Raw genomic sequence first — 26,313 nt, 5'->3', positions numbered from 1 at the left:
AGAAGAACCATATTTTAGCTTCTTCAGATGTACTGAAGTTTAACTCAAACTTATATTCCGTACTTAAAGACAAATTGGAATAATTTTCTTTGCCTTGTTTTAAGAATAGCTGAGATTTCACTGCTGAATTTCAACATCTATAATCCTAAAGAAAATCAGAAATTATCTAGTAGTAACAGCCATATGCTTGTAACACTGTTCAAAATAGTGGAATATTCTTATGGTAAAACTGCAAAATACAAATTCTTACATGAAAATGAAAGGCTTAGTGCTATTAATGTCTGAGGTCTTAATCTATACTGAGCTATGATGCACATTCAACATCTGATAGAGAAATCTGTCTGGGTAAGAAGGTTTAGGTGTCTAATACTTACCCCAGCTACTCTTTAAAGGTCATACCAGTAGTAGCAGACCATGCACTTCAAAACAAGTCACAGCAGTCTGCACTGCTGCCTATATTAGCTGCCTACATTAGTCTTTACCTAAATAGATGTTCAGGACAGGCCTTCTCATCATCACAGTCAGGATCCAATCATGTTGCAACCAATCATAAAGGCCATGCTAATGACAAGAATTTACCTTCTAGCACAATGCAAGAGAGCTACACTCAGACACATGGAAATTGTGATACATGCCAGCTCACTCTTGGTACCAGTGTAGTGTTTCTCTAACTGGATTTTGAAAATACCTGCCCAACACCGAAAGGGCAAAGATTATGTATTTGCAAACCCAAAGATTTTCATATCAAGAAACAAATACAAATCATGCAAGTAAACCTAATAGGTAAAGGAATATTCATGTAGAAGTACTTCTTGAACTCTTCAAGTTAGAAACTTTCCTATCATATTCCTAGCTGTTTTAAATTTCCATTTAGGCTGTAAGTAACAGGGATACAGTTAGGGAACTGATTGCTAAGGAGGAGCCTGGCAGTCGCAAACTGTTCTTCTCTGTATCTTCTATCATGCTTTTGTCTAAGGACATTCCTACAGAATATATTCACCTCATACACACACGAGCAATAGGCCTCTGCGTGATAAGCTTCATGTTGATTTGGACTGCAATTGCACTACATTTTCAGAAAGTTCACTATAATGTTGGGCATATGTTTTATCTTGCAAAATAAATCTTCAAATGTTGTTAAATTAGATACTTAGCTGTTTTCATAAACAAAGAAATTGTCCAGCAGTCATAAAGGAGGTAATGCTGGTCTTTTAGAAAATATTGCAAATCACTTTGAACTTCCTCCCTATGACTCTTAATGCTATTAACTATATACCTGCATGTGTTCTTTAGGCAACATGAATAATACCTTCAGCCAGCATTGTGTCTTTTCCTTAAGGCAGAATGCTCAGTATATTTCAATAAGTGTATATATAATCCTGTACATACAAACATATGTGTATATAGATGTAGACATGCACATACATCATGACAAGGTAACATGATGAGTGACATCATATTCTTGCTTGAATTATTTTAGGCTAACTAAACAAATACAACCAAAATAGCTAAAACAAGCAAACAAAATTACCAGAAATCAAGGAAACACTTAGAAAATGAATCACTATTACACACTAAAAGCTTGATGACTTTGAGATGATGAGATATTATGAGCCTTGATCAAAGTTCATGGAGTTTCTCCTTGCACAAAACAGCATCTACTTGTTACACTTTTATGACTGTGGCTGATGTCTTGATTTTTGTTTGTGTGTTTGTTTGTTTATTTGTTTTTTTCCAGAATAACTACTGGTATCACTAACATTTCCATTTGAAATGTTCTAAGCTCCAAGTTAGATCACCTTTCAGGTGAAGAAGCAGACAAATACCCTTAGGATTTAGTTCTCTGATTCTTTTGAGTTTAACATAAGGCACAAGTAGATTTTTCAAAAATACTTGTTATTAATTGTAAAATTCTCACAGATTTTAATGAAAGTCTTTTCTAACCATAAACTGTTCCAAAGTCTCACCCCTCTGTGAATTTAGCATTCTGCAACCTTGTGCTCAAAAGCCAGTACCGCTGTTTATAGATCAAATATTAGCATAGTCAAGTCTTCCAAAAACAAGCCAGTGCAGGTAATGTTATCACTACTACCTGAACAAAACTTTAAAGAAAGGGAAAGTCTAAAGAGGGAGCAGTTTAATATTCACCCTTGACAAAAGGAGGATGGCAATTTGCAGCTGGTTCCATTTTTAATTGATAGGGGTTTTATGTAGCGAGTGAAAGCCAGCTAATTTCCTTCAGAGAAGTGTTCGTATTCTCTTAACTGGGTAAGGACTACATGCTTCTTATTGGTTTACTGCGCCATGGGGATGGGATAAAATATGAAAGTAAAGATTTCTTCATTCTAGCTTGGAAAATTAACTGTTAAGCTCAATGGGGGCAGAAATGAAGGTGGCTTTTAGATACAAATAATTTAGTATCAAACCAAACCAGTGAGCTTTCTTGGAGGAGAAAGAGACCGAAGGGAACACAAAATTGTGCCTAAATTATTTCTGAAGTAATTTCTATAAAAACAGCTTTCTCTTATGTTTAAATTGATTACACACTTCCTTTTATAATATGCACGTTATTCACAGCTTTAAAATCAACAAGAACTGCTAGGGGGAAAAAAAAAATAAAAATTTCTTTTTCAGCACATTAAAGTGCAAGTGCCATCTGAAGATGAGGCCTGGAATGCTTTTTGGAAAGCAGATTGTGAGATAGATCCTCGGTTGTTATGAAATTACATAGCTCTGTTAAGTGTATTGTTCAATTAAAATGTAATGGAACTATGACAACAATTTGCTTACATTACCATATGCTAATAAAATAACAAACACAATTTGTAAGTTTTGTTCTTTGCTTTATTTTGGCTGCTTTTAATTGCTTAGATTTTCTTTAATTGTAAAGATTGTACGTTTGAGGGGATAAATTCTCACTTGTACTGTCAGGCCTGGTTAATCATTCCCTACTTATCCACATTTCTAAAGATCTAAGATTTTTCTTGAAAAGAGGCTTAGTAGCAATTGTCTTGTGTTCATTAATCCATAAACATTTTATTTCAAATCAGATTGCCAGCAGACATAACCTCTTTGCATTGCTACAACAGAGACTTGATTTGATTAAACAAACAGCTCTGATTCACTGAATTGTCTCCAGAATAGTTGTCCCTGGCAATACTATGCAAATAACTGCTGATGTATTGGCATTCTCAGCTTTCTAAAGCTGTTAGGTTTTCCTCCACTAAAATATCACAATGTTGTATCTAATTCAGCAACTATGCTACATAAGGGCCACCACACCTAATATACATAGTCTTTAATCCACATTCTGCTCTTGGTTTTGAAAATAAGTGTCACATTTAAGATGTTCTTTCTCTATATCTGAAATACATGTCCTGAAATAGCAATAATAGTTCTCTGTTTTGAAACACTTACATTTAGGAAGAGAAGACAAAGCACCTAAGATGGAAAAGCTAAGAGTGCAGTCTCAGCAAAAACAGTGGGAGTTGCAAAACTTTTATCAACAGATTTCTAAAAAGTCACAGCTCCCAAGCCTCTGAAAAAAACCTTAATGGACGTCAGAGATGTAAAGGAATCATGGACAGAAGGCTTCAGGGGAAGCAGTAAAAACTATGACGGAAGTATCTATTTCTTCCTGCACTCTCTTAAATACTGCAGTTCCTAAATGAGTGTTGCAAGTACTGATGCAACCAAGTGGTTCACTCTGCTGGTTGACCCTGAGAGGCATTATGTGACCAGCCTACCAATAAAGACTCCTCTGAACGTACTGAGGTATTTTCTTTCTGGGAAAATGTGTTCATAGTTAAAATGGTTAGTTCTTCAGTACTGTGTCAAGTACTTATATTAGCTGAGAATAGACAGGGAACCCCAGCCAGCCCACAATGAGTTTGTCAAAGTGCTGGTTAGATTACATTATTTCTTGCTTCCTATTTGACACAATCTGTTTCTTCTTATGACTCAGAAAGAGAGAACTGAAAGATGAACCTTCTGGTATGATCTTAGTTTAAGCCCACCATATTGTTTTAGTAAGCTTCTTAACAAATACTTCTATATATTAAAGTGAGTATTTCCAGTGTTCCTGGGAGATAAATTAGGTTATAAGCATTCAGTATACATGCAGCCGCCCTTCATTCACCCTGTGGTAAGACAATACACTAGAGCACTCATGAGATTACTAACCATGTCATTGTATTTCATAATTTGTATGTAATAACACCAAAAATATGTATGTTAATACTTGTATCAATTACTTGTTTATGATCTGTGCTAGATTTTCCTTACTGAAGTTTTATGTATGCATTGCATTTTGAACCGAAGTGTGTGAATTCAATGATAATTACTTAGAGTTACAGAACAGTTGGTGATTTCTTTTCAGATTTTTTGGCAGAGACTGAAGTCTTAGTACAAGTGGGGGGGGGAAAAAAAAGGTCATTTGTTTTATAAGTAAGAAGTGCAACATTTTATTACACTGGTAAAAATACAAGTAATTTTTCTAGAGGAAAGGAAGCAAAATGAGAGGAAAAAAAAAAAGAGCCTGGAGTTGTAACGAAAAGGTTCAAGACCCTCTCCACACCTGTAGAGCTTTTCTTTCTACATTATCAATCTTGGTTCAAAACAAGGATCTGATCAAAAGTTAGACTTCTTTCAGACTTTCAGATAGTCTCAGCTGGGCTTTTGCCCAGCATGCAGATTAGCATAATACACTGCCTGTGCTAAAAGAAAGGTCCATGACTTGAAACAGCAGGAGTGCTGAAGTCAGAATTGAGTTGCTTCAAAGAACTGAATAAGGAAGCCTGAACTTTAACTTTATTTATTTATTTATTTTAAATTAACATCAAAGAGATATCCCATCACACACTTGTATTCAGTCCAAGCATCTGTCACCTGACTTTATAAATGTTACATTGCTTGCATATGATTCTCACAGCTCAAGCTTAAAATAAGTTTCAACTCAACTGAAATATAAAGACGTTCCTTTCCCAGCTGAGTTTTTATTTAATGTGCCAGATTAAAAAGCTTGCTCTACTTTACCAGATGAGACTCAACACAGTTTGTCTAAGAAATTCAGAGGTAAGGGGAAAACAAGTGTTAATCAGGAAAAATTCACAACAAAACAGGCATTTTACCTAAGCATGATCTTCAGAATTTATCATCTTTCTTGCCTCAGCTAAGTCTGCAAAAGAGGATTATTGATTTTGTACATATTATTTTAGGACAGCTATCCCAACCCATAAGGTAGTAGAAACAAACTTCTCCCCTTCTGATGTTTGTTTGTATCAAAGTTTAATCAGTTAGGAATCCCCTAAAGAAAATTCACACAGCAACTTAGAACAGCATTACCTCAAGCTTTAGTGGGTTTAAGTATTACACATCTCACCCTTCTATTAAACTACCTCAAAGTACCACAGATCCATGGACTAGAAATGAGATTCTTTTGTCCCCTGTGCTTAGAAAATAATGGCACTTACTTTGTAACTGTACAAGTTCCTGTTAAGGGGAGAGACAATCCTAAGAACTACGCTCAGAAGTGTTTTATTCTATTAAAAAAGGGAGGTAACTTGAGTTGCATATTCAACTGTTTTCATTAGTGTATGCCTCAGTTTATTTCTACAAATTTCTACAAATTAAGATGTTAAAAGTATCACAAAGATTAAAATCTGAAATGCAATTTATGCAGCTTGGAAAGAGCATTCTAGAAATGTCTATTGCTAGACAACACCTAAAAAGTGATGTTTACATGTGTAAGTGGCTTAAAAGTGGGCCACAACATAAAGGGTCCATGCAGTAACAGAAATTATTTCAGTGTGCTTAAAACTACTTGCTGCAGGTCACCCTGTGAACAAAGTAAACTGGTAAACTCAGAGCTACTTATTAGGTACACAACTACCTTACAGCCGTACTGGTAACAGCATCAGATAAGCAACTTGATGGTGAAACTGGAAATTGTGGAGAGGGACTGAGATCCCTAATTCTTCCTATTTGAAGTGAATAAATGCCTCATACTAAAAGAGATTACTCAACAAGCTGCAAGAGAATGATGGGTGATGCAAGAAAGGGAAAAAAAAAAGTCTCTGAGTCTTCCACAGACCTTTGCTTGTGGGAAGAAGAAACAGGAATTATCATACAGACATGAGGAGGTGGACGCAGCTCTTGATTACAAGCAAAGGCATCAGTGAAAAATCTGTAATTTCACAGAACTGGGCTCAGATAGCTTTTACACATGCAGTTCTAACCTCACAAAAAAAAAGATTAACTTGGAAGTAAATATATTAGCATCTTCTTGGCCTTTTTCCATGACTATAAAATGGCATTAGTGTACATGTGACTCAGACTTGGGATCCCTGGTCACTGTCGTAGCCAAAATCCTAAGTATATGAAATTTCCTTGGCTCTGGCAAAGCACTAGTGCTAAATTCTCGGAAATGGTAACATTGATTCATCTCAAAACAGTCTACATATAACAGCAAGACTAGGCACACAAAATTATGCACTATCTTGCCTCAAGGTTAGCAGCATATTCCTAGTAGAAGGGAAAATGTTATTTTCATTCCCTGCAATCATGTGATAAATAGCTCTAGGGCAGATTCAGCAAGATTTCGAAGGTTGTGATTTTACAATATAATGAATGTATGTCTAGTTTTTTGCCACCTGAAAGAGCAGCAAAACAAAGCAGGACCTGTCAGTATTTTGCTTGTGGCAGAAATCAGACATTGTCCAGAATCCTTCAAGAGACACACTGCTACCTTCTTAACTAGTTGATTACAACATTGACTCCAGTACTTCAACAGCTTGGCTTATCAGCATATGGCATAATTGGAAGCAGCAGCCAGCAGGTATCACATGTGAATAGGAAATGTCTCACACTGAGTAACTACTGACTGTGAACCAAACACATGGTCTTGTAGGCAGGTTTGTGGAGGAAAGGAATAATTAAAAAAAAATGTATTGAAAGTGAGAGGAACCTTAGATGGAATACCTGTGCAGGATGTGAGGCAACTGAATAACCGAGAAAGTTCAAAAGTAGGAAGTACAAAGCAAAAAAATAAGTCATTGCATTTAGATCAAAAATGAAGAGATGAGAAACTGGCAAAGGAACATTTTAAGAAGTGCAAACAACTATTTATCCAGACTGCTTACCTAAAATAAACAGCAAATCCTAAAGGAATGGTAACCCTGTGGTTGACAGCAATCTAAATCCATGAACAATTTCAGGAGACACTTGAGCAAAGGCAGAAGGCATATGCTGAGAAGTGCCTTCTTAGGAGCAACCAGACTCAAATTACAGCACTGGTAAAGGCAACTCATGTTCAGGACTGCTCACCGAGCTTACAAAGAACCATTTACTCCTATTCTACTCATTCTACAGAGCAGACTGTGGAAGAAATGCTTTATTCTGATCATGCTTCCTATACAATACCATAATGTACTGAAGTAAAAATTGAATACAGGCACATCTATGCTATCATGATCATGATTTAATGGCCTGTGCTGATTTAATGTCTGATTTTGATGCTTCATATTACTCTACTTTGGGGGGGATAACAGAGTTACAGCAATTGTGCGCAGCTGCAATCATTGATGCAGTCATGCATAGTTTGCAAAATGGTAGCATCAACACTGAATAAGGTATGAAAATGTGCTGGAAGTATACCAGATGGTAATTCAAGTCTGGTAGTGGTGCCACTGCCTGTATTACCACCACAGATACATGTGAAAGTCCAATAAGGACTTGAATTCAACCACAGGACTAAATTGCATGGTTTTGCCAGACAGTAGGGCAGAGACTCACCTGTAATTCATATCCTCAAAGGCACCTTTACATTGCAAGATAGTGTAACGTGATTCTACACTGAAGTAGGTAATTCAGTATAAAATCCTGCTAATGATAAGGTATTGTAGCTTCACCTGTACCTAGCCAGTTGAGACCAACCCCAGGTGTATTGTTCGGGGTTGACCTCGACCAGCTACATCAAGGTATGAAAGATCTGCTTCTCTCCACAAGAATTTTACATTTAAACAGATGCCCCACAATAACAATCTTGTTGTAAAACACGTTTTTTTTCAGTAAAGACAGAATCTTAACAAAAATGAGAAAAAGGCACAGCATGTTTAAAGAGTAACGAGTGTATAGAACAGTCCATACATAAATGAGATCAAATCTATCTGTATCAACTGTGTAGAATAACACAAAGCCTAAATTTCTCTCTGTATTTTAAATGACTTCAAAGAGCAGCAAAATTTACAGGGGAAAATGCCAAACAAATTTGCTTCAGAGATATAAAAAATCATTTTTTTTTTGTGTTTACAAGACTGCATCTTCTGGTGCACGAGTTAATGCACTTTGTGAAAGTTATTATGCTGTGGGCTTATCTTCAAATGGATGTGGTGGCAGCTGAAATCTCATGACAAAATGCTAATTTATCTTTGCTAGTGAAAAAAATAATGAAGTGGTAAATAGTTGCAGAGCGATGTTACACGCAGTGATATGCAGGTTTTGTGGGTTTCTCATCATATGTGTAACTGTATACACATAGAAGTAATGAAAACCCAAAACAGGCAGCAAATGCTTAAGGCTTTAAAACTGGCATAGAATTGTTAGTGTTTCCCAGTACAAATGTGATAAATTTAACCAAAGCCCCTCTGTATTTCATCTAGGCTTTTCTGCTAGTTTTAAAAATTTGTGGGCAGCACTTAGGTGAAGATCTCAATTAAGCTAACATAGCCAGTTTATTCTTACGCTAGTTTTACTCTAGTCAAGACACTGGTATGATGTTGAACAGTCTTAAAGTGTATTTTTGTTATGCCATGTTGCCTATAGCATTTAACTGAAGGTGCTATCTCAGCATCCCTCTCAGACTCCAAATGTCATGAGCAGTAGCAAGCAGCAGCACACAGTGCAGAGGGCTCTTTTGACCCCCAACTATCTTGACTGAAGACAGCGGGAAGTAGGTATGGCACTCTTCAGTAGCTAGAGGCGTCCCAAAATGAACTTCAAGAGCACTGAATACAATCTAGCCTTACATTTAGCACTAGGACACAAAAATGTTAAAAAATACCAAGTACAAGATAGTGAATGCAGAAATGTGTTTTAATGGGGTCACCACAGATCCAAGAATGAAAGTTCTGAAATTGGGAATTACTCCTATGACATATTTATGACAGATAAAAATCATAAATGGCAACAAGAAGTACTTTGTCTGGAGCTGATCTGCACTATGTATAAAGCATCTTAGTAAGCATTGCATGAAACCACTCTGCTGAAATGTGCTCAGCATGCTGCTTTAAACAAGCAGACACAAGGATCACTGACATTCTGTATATCACAGCAGCACTGCCAGGTTTCTTTTTAAAAGAGTAAGTTTTTCTACAAGTCCAGACATCCACACTGAGCTTTTAACCATTTTGAAATGTTTTCTTCTCTCATCCCAATCTCCCTTTCAAATTGCTGAATTCAAAAAGCACTATCCTGTTACTGAGTTGTAATCTCCACTGCTCTGCTTTCTGATTTACATTTTTTGCTGTTCTTTTAAGAATGAATTTTCTATCACAAGTTTTGGTGAGATACCACACCAATTACAAATTGTGAATACATTATGCCATCTGTAAGAAAACTATGAACTTAAAAAAAAAAAGGCAAAACATAATATAAGAATTACTTTGCTTACTTGTTTTAACTCTGACAGATACCAGATGGCTACAAAAATTGCTGGTAAAATCCAGCAGGCTAGCTGGTACCACAGGATTGCATAGTACTCCAGCAGCTGTAGGTGAAGATAGATATGGAGGACTTGGAGGCTGTAGATAATACAGATGTTAACTACTCTGAAGGAAATGACTCATACTAGGCATTACACCACAGTTTCATGCCTCTGTAAAACACATCTGGGATGCCTATATAATATCAATTACAAGCGAATCTGATTTCATTTAAACATAAGGAAATTTTTTTTCACTGTGAGGGTGAGAGAATACTGAAACAGGCTGCCTGGGTGTTTGTGGAGTGTCCTCTGGAGATACTCAAAACGTGCCTGGATGTGTTCCAGTCTGACCTACACTAGGTGATCACTCTAGCAGGGGGGTTGGACTAGATGACCTTTTGAGGTCCCTTCCAAACCCTAACATTCTGTGATTCTGTGGTTTGTTCGATATTCAAATGCAAGTGCATAAGAGTGCAAAACCAGTAACCTCTGTTCACCCTATACCTGCTTGGAGTACCTACAAGTTGACTAAATGGAATGTATTTCAGATTTTGACATCCACATTCAGGCTAGATACATTTAGTCCCTCAGCAATGCTCTCCATTACAACCAGAAGGAGCCATCCTAGCTACCTTCTCTAAAAATCCATGCTTATGAAGTTAGGCCCTAGTTTCTCCTCTGCCAAACCTTCAGCTCAGTTTTGCAATCCAAATATAGCATGCCACCAAGCTACAGAGGGAAAATGTGTGTTACATATTGCAGGAATACATTTTCTTCTCAGATTTGTATTAATAACTATCATTCATTCTGATTTGATTCTCTTAAGTCTACTAGAACAAATCAAAGCAAGTATTTATCTAGTTTAGAAAATGTTTTACTTCCTATATTATGCTTCTACCCAGATACACTTCCAAATGCTTCAAATCTTTGAATCTTAATGAAACCAGTTGGTTCATTAAAAGTCCTTACCTACAGCAATGCATGGTTAAGAGTTGGGTATGTTACAACAGAAAGTACACAAAATGTGCTACTTCTTTACTGTGATAGTATTCATTTAAAGTGAAATCTCAGATTCCCTCAGATCACATATGTTTTATGAAAAATGTGCTCAGAGGATGAGATTTAAAAGTTAAACAGGAAAGGATAACCACAATAGCTCATAAGTGGAAAAAATATATTTAAGCATCAGTCAAATTATACTGTTTTTCATATCATTTATAGTGGAAACTCGAAGACTGAAATACTCCACAAGCCATTGGTTTCTTGGTACTCTAAATCAGATTATAATATTTCTTAATCAACTGCTAAAGCACAGAAGGCCAAAGCCTAGATTTGACCAAAGCTTAATAGTAGTGATATCCAGGGATCCTGTCAACAGACACATCATAGAAGCACAGAAGTTCATCACTCTTAAAACTCCTGAACAGCACCTAGCATTTTCAGTTGAGATTTTGAAAAATTGCATTAAGAAATAAAAGTTTTGATTTGTAATCAGGGAAGCAGATTAAAACAACAATGAAAATAACAACAAAAAATGTTATGAGATTCAAATTACTTGCAGAAGGTTCTGTAATACCCCTTTGCCTGGAGGTACTCTGAAAGACTACACAGCCCACCCAGATGTGGTCCTGCTCTACCAATTAAATGTTATGGACTGCATGTGGTTTGTTGCAATGTATTAATTCTAGAGAAGAAATCAAGAAAAATAAAAAGGAAGTATGTAAATCTCATCTCCACAATGTATTTTCATCTCATTCACATGAGCTTCATGTAATTCATTGCAATAGTCTCCTTCAACTTCATTGTGTACCTGAACTGTACCAGTACTCTCTAAAGAATGGCTATTAGAAGTGAAGACAAAATAGATCAGGATGAACCAAGGGTGGCTTCCGTTCACTATGTCCATGTTTCTCATCTGATTCCACAACAGGGACAAGCACTGCCATTTTTAAGTTATTGCAGTTTGAGGAAGAAAATAGGTGTTGTACAATAAAAATAAAATGCCAATCACAGTAGTGGATCACCTATCTTGTCTCATTCTGTATTTCTGCTGATTGACAACCTAGTGCTCTTGTAGCATACAAAGGCAAAAAAAAAAAAGTAAAATAAAATCAGGCATTCATTTCAAAGTGAAAAGTTTGACAGATGTAACAGCTTTCTGAAATGAAACTGATGAAACTTCAAATAGAAAAGTTCATTTCCTGTACAGGGGAGAGATCAGATTTCAACATGAGAAGTTTACTACCCTTAGACAGATGCAGATTTCATTTATTTTTTTTTTTTTTTTATTTATCTGGCAGTTGTTAAAAATACGGGAGACAACTAGAGCTTTGCTATTGGTACACAGTCTACCTCCTGCTGCTCTATATGCCACAGACTTCAATACAATCCATGTTTCAGGGTACTGTTGTCACAAACTGAGAGCATCTTCAAATTCTCTTACTGTGAATGCTAGCACGTCACTGATATTTTGACCTGTATTTTTGAAATGGCTAAAGTGACACAATCTGACAAGTGACCAAAATTTCCTGCTGTGATAGACACATACCTAAACCAGAGAGGTAAAGGAAGAGGTTTTACAATATAATGTGGACGGCCAGATACAACCAAGGGTAGAGTTCAAAAGTTTACAACTTCCTTTTCCTCTGCTCACATTCACAAAAGGAGGCATCAAGAAACATACAGCACTGAGGGGGGAAACAAAAAACACCAAAAAAAACCCAACAAAAAACCAGAAATACTGGGAGCAGCAACAAAACACAGGAACTAGAGTTCCATTGCACTGTCTTCTTGAAATAGACAGTTGTACAAATGGACAGATAATTTAATTAAAAGTCAGTAAAAGACTTTCTGATTATTTGGGAACCTTTGAATTTAAGCTGTAAGACTTTCCCCATATGTGTAAATATATACCATTCAAATAATACTGAACGACATACCTTTAAAACCTTCCTCCCAGCTTCAGTGAGAAAACTCGACTGGATCATGCCCTTCACTTGATCATACTCTTCACTGGTGTGGGATGCATCTCATCCAACTGTATCCATTAGCTTTTGCAACCCATTTAAACCAGCATGTTTTCTTTAGGGTGCAGTAAATCATGAACCCAATGAAGCAGATTGGATTTTATATACAATTAGAAGCTAGACAAGATGAATCCCACCATAATGTCAATAGAAGGAAAATCAGATACTGTATGAACAGGTACGCCCAAATAAGCATAGTGTTGAAAAGTATACAAATCATAATTTTGGGGAACATTCTTTATAGAAATTAGTCTAGATCCACAGTCAGAACTTGGGCACTTGAAGCAACCGTAATGTTAAGATACATTAATTACATGCGGCAAGGAGAGGGACTGGCATACCCTACTGAATGCAAAACTACTAAAACCAGGGGTTAAACATCACTTCCCTTCACACTCTGGACCTTATTCTAAATAGGGAGAAAGTGTTCTTTTACATCAAAATTCAGAAGTTTACACCATTTTCTGGAACTCTTAAGACCCTTTCCTGTAAAACCAACTTTATAATAAGTATCTTCCTAAACATACTGATAGAAGATGGAGACTCCAAAAAAAACCTCAGTGCTGGATGTACTCCAGAAGTAGCAAATCTTTTATTTCTTTAAGGAATCTGAACAAACACTCCCTGTAATAATCCGATTTATAGATAATATATACGAACATATATGTATCCTACAACCACTTTTACATTCAAAACACAATTGCCTCCAGAACCTTCTGTGTTTTGAAGGAGCACAGACTATGAGAAGAAATTTTCGTCTATCAAGTTTAACCATTTAAGACATAGCTGCTAGCTACCAATCAACAAGAGGATACAAGAATGTCAAATACCATTAAAAAGTGAAACATTCCTCTTAATATTTTTTTTTGTGGTTTAGAGGCTGTATGACCATACAAGGCACAAGCTGAAGTAGCTCATCTGATCAAAAATATTGTACAGGCAGGTATTTAATAACTTTTAATAATTAGGAAAACCAATCACAGAAATTTTCTTACTAGTAACACATGAAAGCCCTGAAGGTACTAACAACATTACAATGTATTACTAATAAAGGTAGTTGAGTTGCATCTAACGCTTAATTTGGATAGAAGGAATGAGAGACAATGGATGATTATCAGTGTGAGGCTCCTAAGTATTTCACAAATCAGTACCAATAGCTATCCTCTTTCAGCTATCAGCCAGCAAGAATATACAATATAATACTTTTGGAGTGGGGAGAGGTTGCTATACTAAAACGCTACCTAGCTCTTGTTTCTGCAAATGTGAGGGACAGCTGATCCTCCACATTTTATCAAATACAGCTCAAAATAGAATTACTTCTAATTCACTTGACTCTCAATTATTTTTTCATATTTTTTGTTTTCTTTTAGAAATATTATCTCAACATCATCCTATTGCTTTTATAAAGAAGATAACATCAGGAAGAACTGCAGATGGTGTAAATTTGAAGATTTATGTCAGTTTGGATCTAGCTTCACATGCTGACCTCTTACTCAAGAAAGGGTTCCTTGTATTCCTCTTGCAGCAAGAAGTGTGCATATTCCTGAACGACTGTCATGTAATAAAATTAGTATTTGTGCACAAAAAAAAAAAATCAGTTTAGCATTTCACAAAATACATGGCAAAGTTACAACATCAGCTTAAAGGAGGCTACAGATGCTACACATCAACAAACCTTGACAAATGCTGAATTACTCATTTTTCCCTCTGTGCAACAGAGGATGCAGGCCAACCCGTGCCAAGATTTTAAACTAAATTTCCCCTCCAACTCACTAGCTGCAAAACAACAAGAAACACACAGTGGATAGCCATTGAGACAGGTACAATTTAGACAACGCAGTGTGGCTACAAATCAAATTTTTAAACACCTTTCTCTGTATTGTGAAACATAATTCATGGTACTCATGAAAAGAGAAAACTAAATTGAGAATGCAGACTGGACCATTACAAGATTTCAATGTTTGGACTTTTTAGTAGGATCAGTATGAATTTAATACTCAAATCATAATCACTTCAATGCTTCCCTGAATCCCTAGGTACTAGAAATAACCAACACATGGTTTTGTATGGTTATGACAATATTGCTATACAAAAGATACTTATTTTTTCATTTATTTCAAATTTCATAATTGTATGATCAATGCAATACTGCAGCAACACCAATTTAAGGTGTTTCCTGTCAGTAATGGTTATTGCTGTTTCCAGTGGGAGTTCATAGCTTGCTAAAATACAATCCACTACAACAAAATCATTGCACCTATACTAAAAGAACGTTTCTGTATGATACTTTAATTATAAAGAACCCATGAAGATGATATGCATTTTGCATTTAGACAAGCATGTAAAATCTCAGTTAGGCAAGATGCTAAAGCCCATAATGTTGCAAGTGCCTTGATAAAAGTTGCCAATCAAAATGAACAAAAGATGTAGCCCTCCCCAAACTTCAGTAAAGTATGACAGCATCCATTAATTTCTTATCTACAGTCTGGAAAATCTTCTTTTTTCTTTTTTTTTTCCAAGTGATTGAAATGCTATCTCATGTAAACCAGAAATGAACTGATTAAATACCCAGATCACTCTATTGGGATAAATAGCTTTATGTACATTCCAACACAGGCTGAAAAGTCAAAGTAATAATAAAAGAAAAAGAAAGTAAGGTATTGTGTTTGTTTTTCCTGGACGTTACAGAATGTATGCAAGAGATGGCTGTACTTGAGCAGCAACTGAGGAAACCTCTGAGTATAGATTTTATCATCATAGCATTTTGTGGGAGAAGAAATACCAAAAAATCATGTACTGCCTCTAATTCCCATTAGATCTTCCAGAACATGGTACAACCACTTTGTCAATTATATTCTGCATGACTGCTGCAATTAAATACTAGAGTAAGAAGATAGAGTATCTTCTGAAATAAATGAAACAAACTCAGCTATTCTTGAAGGGAATTTGCCTAGACAAGGGTTGGTCCACGAGGTATTAGGTATTTGTCCCTATGCACAACACATATAGTTGAGCAGTTCTATTACAAAAATAATAATCCTAGAACTAATGAAGCAATCTTACTCACAACTTGGAACTTGCTCTTCAGACAGGTAGACTGAATGTAAATAGGTCACAGTTTTCATATCTTTAACATCTGCTGTTTATACCCAAGAAAGCACATCAGGGGCAAGAAAATTAATTCCCCAATTGCTGTCAACTGAGTTAGGGAACAGCAATAAACAGCTTACTGTAAGCCTCTAGCTACAATAAAATTGCTGTCAATAAAGTGTGGCTGATATGGTTTTGCAGTGCTAGAAGAATAGATTCTTTGGAATTGAAAATATGAAATGGAAACTAAAAAGATCCTCCCTTGTTCCTAAATACAAAAGAACATTATCGCAAAATTCCAATAGTATTCAACTCTCAGGATCCGTTTCTCATTTCCATGTGTGGCAAAAATTTATTAGCATTTGTAAAACTTTGGCTTTGTACACTCAGGACAGATGAGATGCCAGTGATTCTGATAAAAATCTTTTGCATGGGAAACATTTCAAGAGAAATGAAGCTTGCTAAGCTTTTACTGTCTGTATCTGTACACAAAATGTTCCCTACTCTAGTTTAGCATTTCTGCTGTCACTATTGAAAATGGTATTATAGCTTAGGGTTATGTTCAGATTTCCATTATAACCCTCAGTTTTCACATGCTCTTAACTTTCTGAAAAATTCTTCTTTTCAGCTGAAATTTTCCATGCTTGGTCTCAGCTCAAAGATGAATTTCTTTAGACAGTGGAGCAAAATCTGTTAACCTATTTTTTTCAGTTATACAAGGACAGAAAAAAAAATACACTGTACATTTTCACCATTTCTAATATTTTAGGTATATAAATATATAAATATACAGAACTAGAAAACAATTAAATTTTCCATGCAGATATTTTTCCAGGTGACTAGTCCTCACCCAAGACTAATATCCATGCTAGCATATGAAACAATTAAATTGTGTTTTTTATACTAAACAGTAAAACAAGGCCACCAAAAATAATACCATACACAGACTTATGGAATGCTATGGTTATGGAATTTTAACATTTTCAGGTGATGTAGACTCTGCACTGCTGTTCCAATGCAGATGTCCATCAACTTATGGACCTTGAAATTGTCACTCTCGGCGTATCAAATGAAAAGTCATTAGTGTTTTCAGCTTTTCTCTTCTCTTACATAAACCCCAAAATTACAAATTTAAACACTCCAGAGTAAGATAACATCAATTACATTTGCCACAGAAAGCTTAAGTGATGTGCATTGATCAGCAGAAGCCTGTCTACTCGTTCCTAGGGCACGAAAGAAGTCCATTGACTGAAAAAGGAGTAAAGCAAGCAGAGCTTACGCTACTGACTAGACGATCAAAAATATACCTTAGTATGGAGTGCATTTAATGTGTTAGTCAAGTCACAAATCTTTAATTTCTGCCATCCCAGCACAGAAATAAACAGTGTTAACACATATTTTGCTTCCATGAACATACGAGAACTGTAGACATTTCTGAAATGTATAAATCGTCACCTTGATTCAGAGACGTGCTTAGAGTGTGCTTATGGCCATCTTTCTCAAAGACAGTCATTTGGACTTTAAGGATCTGCTTCAGTCATACCACTTAAAATGAAAGTTAAACACATGCCTAAATGCGGATGATGAGGAATGAAGACTGAAGGTTTTACTCATAACCCATACTGATACATATTTTTAAACCTCTGTTGTTTGTCACTGCTGCAATTCAAATCTGATTAAGTTGTTATAATTTAAAACTGGGATAACCACAGTAAATTTACCCTAATTTCTTTTATTATTTAATCTGCTGCTAATCTGATGATACTGAGTAGGAGTTTTTGTCTGTTTATTTGCTTTTTATAAGAGGCCTTTCACACAGAACAATAAAACATGTCGACTTCTACTGTATTTCTATGTAGCTATTTGCTGTAGCAACTTTCTAATTTGAAGTGCATTTTAAAGTTCAATCAAATATTGAAAAGAACACTGATTGAGAAGCCTGCATAGATTTCAATATTCTTTATGAGTCATAACACTGATTTTGGAAGCTTAGCTATATAAGCTGGTGGTGTGTAACATCCTTTCCATACTCCTAATTATGTGAATTAGCATTTAGAACAATCCCAAATTCAAGTATTCAAAAATGCTCTTTTTGGAGCATCCACCAGGTTTACTGCAAGATAGGCACTTGAAGAAGGCTTTGGTTTTTATACTAAGTACTTCTGAAACATCAGGTTGTGCAATTCAAAGTGACATGTGAAGACTTAACCACAGAAATTCCACTAAATTTATTGACAATTGCACAGAAATTGCCCAGAAAAAAAAAATAGTAAGAAATTTGTACTGAACAATCTATTTTTGAATTCTAAAAGCTTTCTCACTTAGAACCCTGTTCTAGCAGATTTCTAGGGCCAAGCTCCAATTAAAAGTAATGGGATTTTGCTTGCATGGCATCTGAGTGTGGACTTAGGTCTCAGCTATTAATGTATCTGCAAGATAAATTACATGTGTATTTACCTTGGACTGAAATAAACTGCAAGTAAAAATGGAGAACGATAGTATTTCTTAAAAGCGTATTAATTCTGTATTTCTTCTTTCCCTATCTCAACATCCTCCACAGCAATTCCTCCACCCTTTGAAAACCACATGAAGGAAATTTGCTGAATATACAGGTAACTTAATACAACTTCTAACATTAGATACAGAGAAATTAATTATGTTAAACCTCAAGGAAACAGTACACTGGAACAGAATTAAGTACCTCTTCTGAAAGGAATTTTAAGGAAATGTTTTTCAGGTACTGTGGCATTAGCACACACCACTATTCAGTGAGACTTTAAAATCTGAATACTTTGCTTAAAGGCCATACCCTATCACAAACCTAGAAAAAAAAAACCAATCCAAAACCCCCCAAACAACTCCACACTATGAAAGAGTGTTTAACTCCTGTGCCACTGAATATTAGCTAAAAGGCATCTTAATTTCAGGAATTACAAACAGAATAACCCTAATGATTACTACCATTGCTGGATGCTCCAGACAAAAGTGACAAGGGGGTATAAAAAGGTTATATCCCGTAACAGTCATCATTGGGAAAAAGAAAACAAACACTGTCTTCTGTGCCACAGAATAAAATTACACAGCCTCAGTTTAGAAAAATGTCTACCTACAAAAGAGTTAGATTTTCAGTTACATATAATAGTACAACTTTTGCACAGAGTGATCCAAATCCTGTGAGTTCAAAAAAGATTCAGCAAGACTTCAGCGGAGTTTGAATCAGGTTCATATACAGGTATAATGACTGGTATTATTATTGGACTGAAACCAATGTATTTAACATGAGGAATACAGGTAACTGAAAACACTGCCAGCAGTTTTTGTTTGGGTTTTGTTTTGGGGGTTTTTTTGTTGTTGTTGGTAGGTTTTCTTTAACCTCATACTCAGTTTCACTATACAGGGCTTGTACATTGTATCAGGTAAAGAATTTGGGGGTTCTTAGGTGCCTCAAGGTGCTATGGGGGGTTAAGTTTGTTTCCTAAGAGTTTGGAAAGCTAATTGAAGCTAAATTAACAATATCTCAGAACAGAAACCGACTGTGTGGGTTGTGGGTGTTATATTTTGTAACTAAAACTGGGAAGAAAACTTCAAGTGAGTAACCACAGACTATCCAGAGCTTTTTCTATAGATTTGTTTGGTTTGGTTTGTTTGTTTTTTCTAACAAGTTCTTTTTTTAACTTACACTAATAGTATGTGCATGGTGCGGTGTGACAGACTGGAGATGGCTCTGGGAGTATACGCTTTAAAATCCTTAGAAAGGTTAAGGTTTTGAGAGAATCTTCTGTGATGCTTTCAGTGTCTTGTTGTAAGTACGAGTTGTTTTAGAGCAGTCACTTTAGCAGAACTGTCTAAAAAGTGCTTGTTTTATTCTTAGCATCTTGTTAGTGTGACACCTTACAGACACCCAAAGTCAAGACACAGCTCTGGGAACATCACATTCATCTCAGATAAGGCTAATGCAACAGCAAGAGAATGACTTTATCCCAAGCCTGGCTACTGTCAAAATCTTCTTGCAAAGACAAGCCTAAATGTGTCTCACTTGATTCCCTAGGATTCATATACCTAATAAATTCAAACAAATCACCATCACTTGGAGGGTACAGCACCAGCAGGAATATGAACACAACTTCCAACACCTACAAAGTCGATGCAGCAAAAGTGAAGCACGAAGGAAGCTGCCTTGCAAGCATTCAAACTTAACTACTGACCACTCCAGTGCAACTATCATTAAATAAAAGGTTCTTTGGCTGCAATATCAGCTGGATCCTTCCCTCCCCCCGCCTTTTCCTAGCTACTGCAGGGCTGGCACCGGGCCAGCGTAAGCGACATAGTACCTTAGTGCCATCTACAGGCTACACTGACACACCAATTCAGTGGCAAAAGACAAGCACCGATAAAATAAATTAGACAGCACCGCATTTAAATCTTTATTAGCAAGGAATTATTAGACCTAAGAAAAACTAATGCTGGATTTGGTTGAAATATGAGTTTCTCAGCCTCCTAATCCCTCTTCATATGGTGTATTTCACAGTTTAAAATGAGTTATGACAGATCACTTATGCATTACTAAGATGAGAAAATATTTACAATGGGCTTTTTTTTTTTTCTTTTCTTTTTTTTCCTGCATAATTCAGACGTATTCAGAAAACTCATTCTTTTCAAAAGCATGTTTTGGCCATTTTTAAAAATATGAAACAAACCATCTATGCAATATCAACTTTCATCTGTTACAACAAAATCATTGTGAGCTCAAAACAGAGGAAGACTTCCGTATGGCTTAGTTATACCCTACCAACAAACCACATGCTTCACAGATGAAGTAGCTTTAAAATTCAGTTGTCTTTCTTAGGGAAAAAAAAAACCAACCCAAACATTAACCCCTTTAGTAACACTAACTTCGCAAGGTTCCAAATCAGCTTGAACTATAAAAGAACCTCAAGCCAATTCACTTGAAACTGAATGTACATATCCCTTCAGTCTTGAAACACAGATCCTCGGACTGAAATTTAGCATATAAAGAAACAGCTTTTCTTCTTCAATAACTTTTACATGTGGAGACAGTCAAACAGCAGGGAGAAAAAAAAAACACGTTTTTTCACTTTTGAAAGCGCACCTGTATGTGCACAGGCACAGAGGCATAAGTGTCCTTTACCAATCAGTATCTTTCAAAAATCAAAGTATCACAGGAATTTTGCAAGTGTTTAAGCCCCAGATAAATAATAATGGGGTCAAGTTTTACTCTGTTTGGTTTTGTTTTTTTGTTCCTCCCGTAACGTAACCAAGTTATATTAGACTAAAACAAAAACAAAAGAAAACAAACCAAACCACAATACAGTGGCACTTTTAATACTGGTTGATCGGGCACTTGTATGCAGTACTTATAGACCAGTAAAAGTGCTCGTTTACCTGTCTGGTGTGTAAGGGGCCCTTTGTCTTGAAGCCTCCTTGGGAACTGCACTCTGAGGCACTGAAGTGATCTGAACTAGTGGAAGAGCGTTTGGAAAGGGTGTCACAACCACCAACAAAGGTGTTGTCCAACGGGAGCTCCTGAATCACATGGTGCTTTTTCACTGAAACTGGAGTGTCAGGTTTGAGATGAAAAGCAGACTGCGGAGAAGCAGATTTGTAATGCTTGGCAAGATCAGGACTGTTAGGCTTAAAGGTTGTTGGTGGTGCTGTGCCCCAGTCAAATCTTCCTATACTTTGCTCCTCCAGCTCTGCTGGAAGGCTTATTGTCCCGTTGATAGGTTCATGAACTGCATCATCTGGTTTGGACTCCTCAATGGTCACAAAGTTCAAAAGAGAACTCTTTGGAGATTTCCTTTTCTTCCTTTTCTTTTTCTTGTTTTGTTTGTTCTCCTGATTGGGAGACATCCACTCAGCACCTTGCTTGCTCCTCTGGGCAGCTTTAAATCTGGATGCATGCCGACAACGAACAAGAACTGTTACAAATATCACCACTATGACAACCATGGCACCTGCCACAATAGCAATCATGATTGTGAGATAGTCCTCATTTTGATAGGGTTGGCTACTGTCGCCTATGTTCCGGTCCAAAGGTGTTTCCATAGTCCTGCGTATCAAGTCATAAATGTAAGAGGCATTTCCAGCGGTATCATTTACATACAAAAATACAAGTACAAGAGTATGCAGGGATTTAGGATAACCCAAATCACTTATGTTGACAACTAAGCGATGCAGCCCCACATCGTTAGGAGTTGGTTTTTCTTCCAGAGTGATATTACCTGTCACTGGATCAATCCGGAACAACCCCTTGTTATTTCCACTTACAATTGTGTACTTCAGCTCAGCATTCATGCCAGTGTCTATATCCACAGCAAAGACCTCAGCTACTACTGATCCTGGAATTGCTGAGAGTGGCACTAGCTTAAAAGAAGTATTAGAAGGTGGGTAGATGACAACAGGGCTGTTGTCATTAACATCCATGACGTTTATGGTTACTTTTGCTGTAGAAGAGCGAGGAGGTTGTCCTCCATCCACTGCCTTAACATCAAAGGTATAGGAGCTCTGCTGTTCTCGATCAAAAGAAACATTGGACTTTATAACTCCAGAGTACGGATCCAGCACAAAGTTTTCATTGTCATTCAGGATGGAAAGGGTCACTGCTTTATTTTCCCCAGCATCTGCATCAGTCACCGTGATCACCCCCACAGTGCTATACTTTGGTAAGTTCTCTGAGACAAAAAACTGAAAGTGATTATGAGTAAATTTGGGACTGTTGTCATTTTCATCCAACACGGTAACAATTACAGCTGCTTGACTCTGCAAAGGAGGGGTGCCATTGTCTCGGGCTGTAACAGTAAAAATGAAACGTTCCTGCTCTTCTCTGTCAAAAACTCTGGAGGCTGTCAAAACTCCTGTCTTTCGATCCAGATCAAAAAAGGAGGCATTAGGGCCAAGCTGATAAACAATGTCTGCATTTTTCCCACTGTCTTCATCTGTGGCACTAATAGTTGTTAAGTATAGACCACGACGGTTGTTTTCAGAAACTGACAGCTCAATTACAGGCTGGCTGAAAATTGGAGGGTTGTCATTTTCATCCTCCAGTTTAACTCTTACCAGGGCAGTCTGGTTCAAACTGGGCTTGCCAGAATCAGAGGCAACAATCTTAAAGCTGAATTCTTTGGTGCCCTCATAGTCCAACAAGGAAGAGGTCTCTAACAAATACTGGTTGTCGTAAACTGCCTTTAAGTGGAAGGGAACCTCTCTCTCAATGAAACAGATCACTTTGCCATTCACATCAGTGTCCTTATCTGAAACTGTAATTAGGGCAATCTTTGTATTGACAGGATCTTTCTCAGATAAGTACACTGTGCCATTGATGGGACTTATTATGTACCTGAGGTCTATGTTAGGAGGGTTATCATTTACATCAGTGACATTGATGGTAACAGTTGCCCTGGCTGGTGTAGAGCTACCATCACTAGCCAGCACTGTCACTTTGTGAATAGCAGTTTCTTCTCGATCTAAGGACCTCTGAACTGTAATCAGCCCTGTGGTGTTGTTTAAAGCAAAAAATCTTTTGGTTGCAGGGGCGACTTGGGCACCAAAAATATATTTGATTTCTGCATTGCTTCCTATATCTGCATCTGTAGCATGAAGCTGAATTACTGAAGTGCCTACAGGAGCATTCTCTGGTATATGGACCTCTACTTGGCTCTCTTTAAAAACTGGCCTGTTATCATTGACATCACTTACTGTGACTTGCAGGATGGCTGTGCTGGATTTCTGGGGAGTGCCTCCATCCTCCACTTTTATTTTCATCACGTACGTATCCTTTTGCTCTCTGTCCAAGTTCTGCTGAACGATCAGCTGAGGCCATTTCTCTCCTTCTGGAGTTTCTACAATATCCAGTCCAAAGACACTCTGCCCATTTAGCAACTCGTAGTGCTGCACACCGTTGAAACCTGTGTCAGGATCTGTTGCTGATGGAATTGGAAAGCGACTGTTGATCAGAGTGTTTTCTGGGATGGAGATATTGATGACAGGGGATGGAAACATAGGTGCATTGTCATTAGTATCCTTTACAATAATTTTTATTTTGATCAGCCTAAAAAAGTCATTGGGGAGAATCACCACTTCAAGTTCAAAGAAACATTCATTTTCTTCTGCATAGGAAGCTCCAGCACAGAGTTTTTCTCTGTCTATTCTGTTGGATGTCGTAAAGATTTCCCCAGTGTTACTGGACACTTTGACCAGAGGGGCATCCCCTGCTTTAGACACCAGTCTGTAGACAAGGCTGGCACCGGTCCCCGTGGCAGCATTGATGTGAGAAATGTTCAGGTCCTTTGGTATGTTCCCTATGGGCACGTTTTCAGGCAGCTCCTCTCTAATAGTGTAAATAAGTTCTTGAGCTACAGCAGAATCCAGCCTTAAACAGGCAATCAAAGCAGCCAACAGGTAAAAATCCCTCAGGTCCATGATAATGTTTTAACTCTCTTTTCACTGATTTTAGGACTTAAAGGTTTCCAGAAAGGAAAGATGCGCGATTTGCAAGAGGAAGCATGCATGGACTGCAGGATGCATTACATCTCATTTCTTATTTGGAGACAGCACTGTCAACACAACCACACAGAACAGCGTTATTGTTTTTAGGCATGACAAATCCACAATCTCCAACTATGACTTGTTTTTTTGCAATGCACACTTAGAGCTGTACGTTTTCCTACTGCTTCCTTCCACAAGCAATCCCTCTGGACAAATGCACCAATATCCCATCGGCTGCATTTGCACAGAGCAAGAATGGAAATAACTACTTGCAGGATTAAGGGTAGCTACTGTTTCAACACATACTTTCTGAATAACGTCTTGGTACACTCTAATCTGTAACGTGCTTTCTCCCCCTTCCCTCCTCCAGCCAGTTGTTTGGTGCAAGTGAAAAATCTTTCTTCACTACTTCTGGATTCTAACTGCTATGTCAGCTGCCAAATGTAATTTGTTGTTTGCTTCCGAACGTATTTTTTAGCTCTTGCAAACCAGATTTTTCTCTGCTCCCTGTGCCTCGCATTCCCCTCTACAGCTATGGTACGGGGAAATAACCACCCGGACGTGCTGCTGCTGCAGCAGTCGTCACTGGCTACTTCACATCCCTGTTAACTGATGAGACAATAACAGGACTTACAGTTTCTTACACTCTCAGCTCAATGTTTCCTCTCCAGATGTTGGATACTTCTCTTTCTGTTTAACAATCTTAAACTTTCTTTATTTATTTTTAAACACAGCCTAAATCAGGAGGCTGGAAATTCCAATTCCAACTTAGGAGTAGCCAGCACGTTTTTAGGGGAGGGGGGGAAGAATCTATTTTCTGGTGAGGAGAGAGGTACAGCCTTTCCCCATTGACACTGACCTTCTTCAGGATGTTATTAGCAGTTGCCACACATAAATACTGCAGACTAATAATGCAGGTTAAAAAAAAAATGGAAAAAAAGGAAAGCGACAGACAGACTTCTGGTTTGCATGCTCTGCTAACCGCCAATGATCCGGGTGCAAGGCTGCCAGCAGCTACAGTTTGGCGGAACTGGGCAGCCCCTAAGCACTAATCTTATCTGCATTAAGCTGCTCGATAGCTGATGCCCGTGATTACTTCCAGCAGAGTGATGCAGGTAGGGATGCAGAGACAGCGAGTAGGTGAGCCTTTGCCACTAACATCAACTGAATCTGAAACACTGTTTCTTTCCCTAGATAAATACTGCGTGTTTGGTGCGTTTCCCAACCCCCCCTTCCCCCCCCCTTCCCCCCCCCCCCCCCCTTAAAAAGCAATGCATCACAGTGTATAGGTAACTTTGCACTTACGTTGGTTGTCTACCTTTGACGATCTGCTGCAGCTAAGCAATGATCTGTTCCAGCAGATACAGCACAATGCATCTGGTAAACCACCAGATTTGGAGAAATCAGCAGCAGCCAAACGCTTCCTCCCTGAGATATGTGTTGCTTCGGGATGGCAAATTAGCAACTCCAGGGAACAAATTCACAGTTCTGTCGTTAGTCATCCTCTCCACGTTTCATTTCTCTCAAGCGGCGATCCTTCTGGTGTTTAACGTGCACGCAACAACCCAAACAAACAGCAAGCAAAATTCGGTGCACTTCTTCAGAGCGGGGGTATTTTCCGCTCTGCACTGCACACGGTTCCCATTCCTCTCTCCGCTGAGCAGACAGCTACATGAAGTCTGCAACTTCTTACTGGAAATGACAAGAGTTGGTCTGGCGGTGCTTCTCTCTCCTTTCTCTCTGGGGTAACAGAGGAAAAAAAAAAAAAAAAAAGAAAAAAAAAAAAGGAACCCAGGAAAAAAAAAAACCACCAACCCACAACCTAATAGGTTATTGCTTTAGTGACGGGAGAAAGCGACGGCGCTTTCCCTCCTCCCTCCCAGCCTCTCTCCCTCGCACACACTCTCTTCTCTCTCTCTGAACTGAAATTCTTGATATAACTCTCAATAAGCCCAGAGGGAGGGTGTGAGCGCCGCTAAGCCCCCCCCCTCG

At 37.6% G+C, this 26,313-nt stretch overlaps 1 protein-coding gene across 4 annotated transcripts in view; it reads right to left on the bottom strand.

Annotated features, from left to right (window-relative positions):
- Positions 1-25,824, bottom strand: part of PCDH9 (protocadherin 9) — a 759,181-nt gene extending 733,357 nt beyond the window's left edge. For 3 of the 4 annotated variants that reach the window (XM_009906083.2, XM_054163033.1, XM_054163034.1), the window contains exons 1-2: positions 25,627-25,824; positions 21,220-24,389 (exon numbers count right to left, since the gene is read on the bottom strand). In XM_009906083.2, coding sequence (XP_009904385.2) covers positions 21,220-24,255 — 3,036 coding nt within the window. In that variant the 5' untranslated portion in view covers positions 24,256-24,389; positions 25,627-25,824. The remainder of the gene's footprint in view (positions 1-21,219; positions 24,390-25,626) is intronic. The other variant, XM_054163035.1, reaches the window with a different exon arrangement.
- Between the last annotated feature and the right edge of the window lie 489 nt (positions 25,825-26,313).

Source organism: Dryobates pubescens, chromosome 7 (assembly GCF_014839835.1).
Source record: "Dryobates pubescens isolate bDryPub1 chromosome 7, bDryPub1.pri, whole genome shotgun sequence".
Classification (NCBI taxonomy): domain Eukaryota; kingdom Metazoa; phylum Chordata; class Aves; order Piciformes; family Picidae; genus Dryobates; species Dryobates pubescens.
The sequence above is the reverse complement of the archived record's forward strand: the minus strand, read 5'-3'. Positions and strand labels throughout refer to the sequence as shown.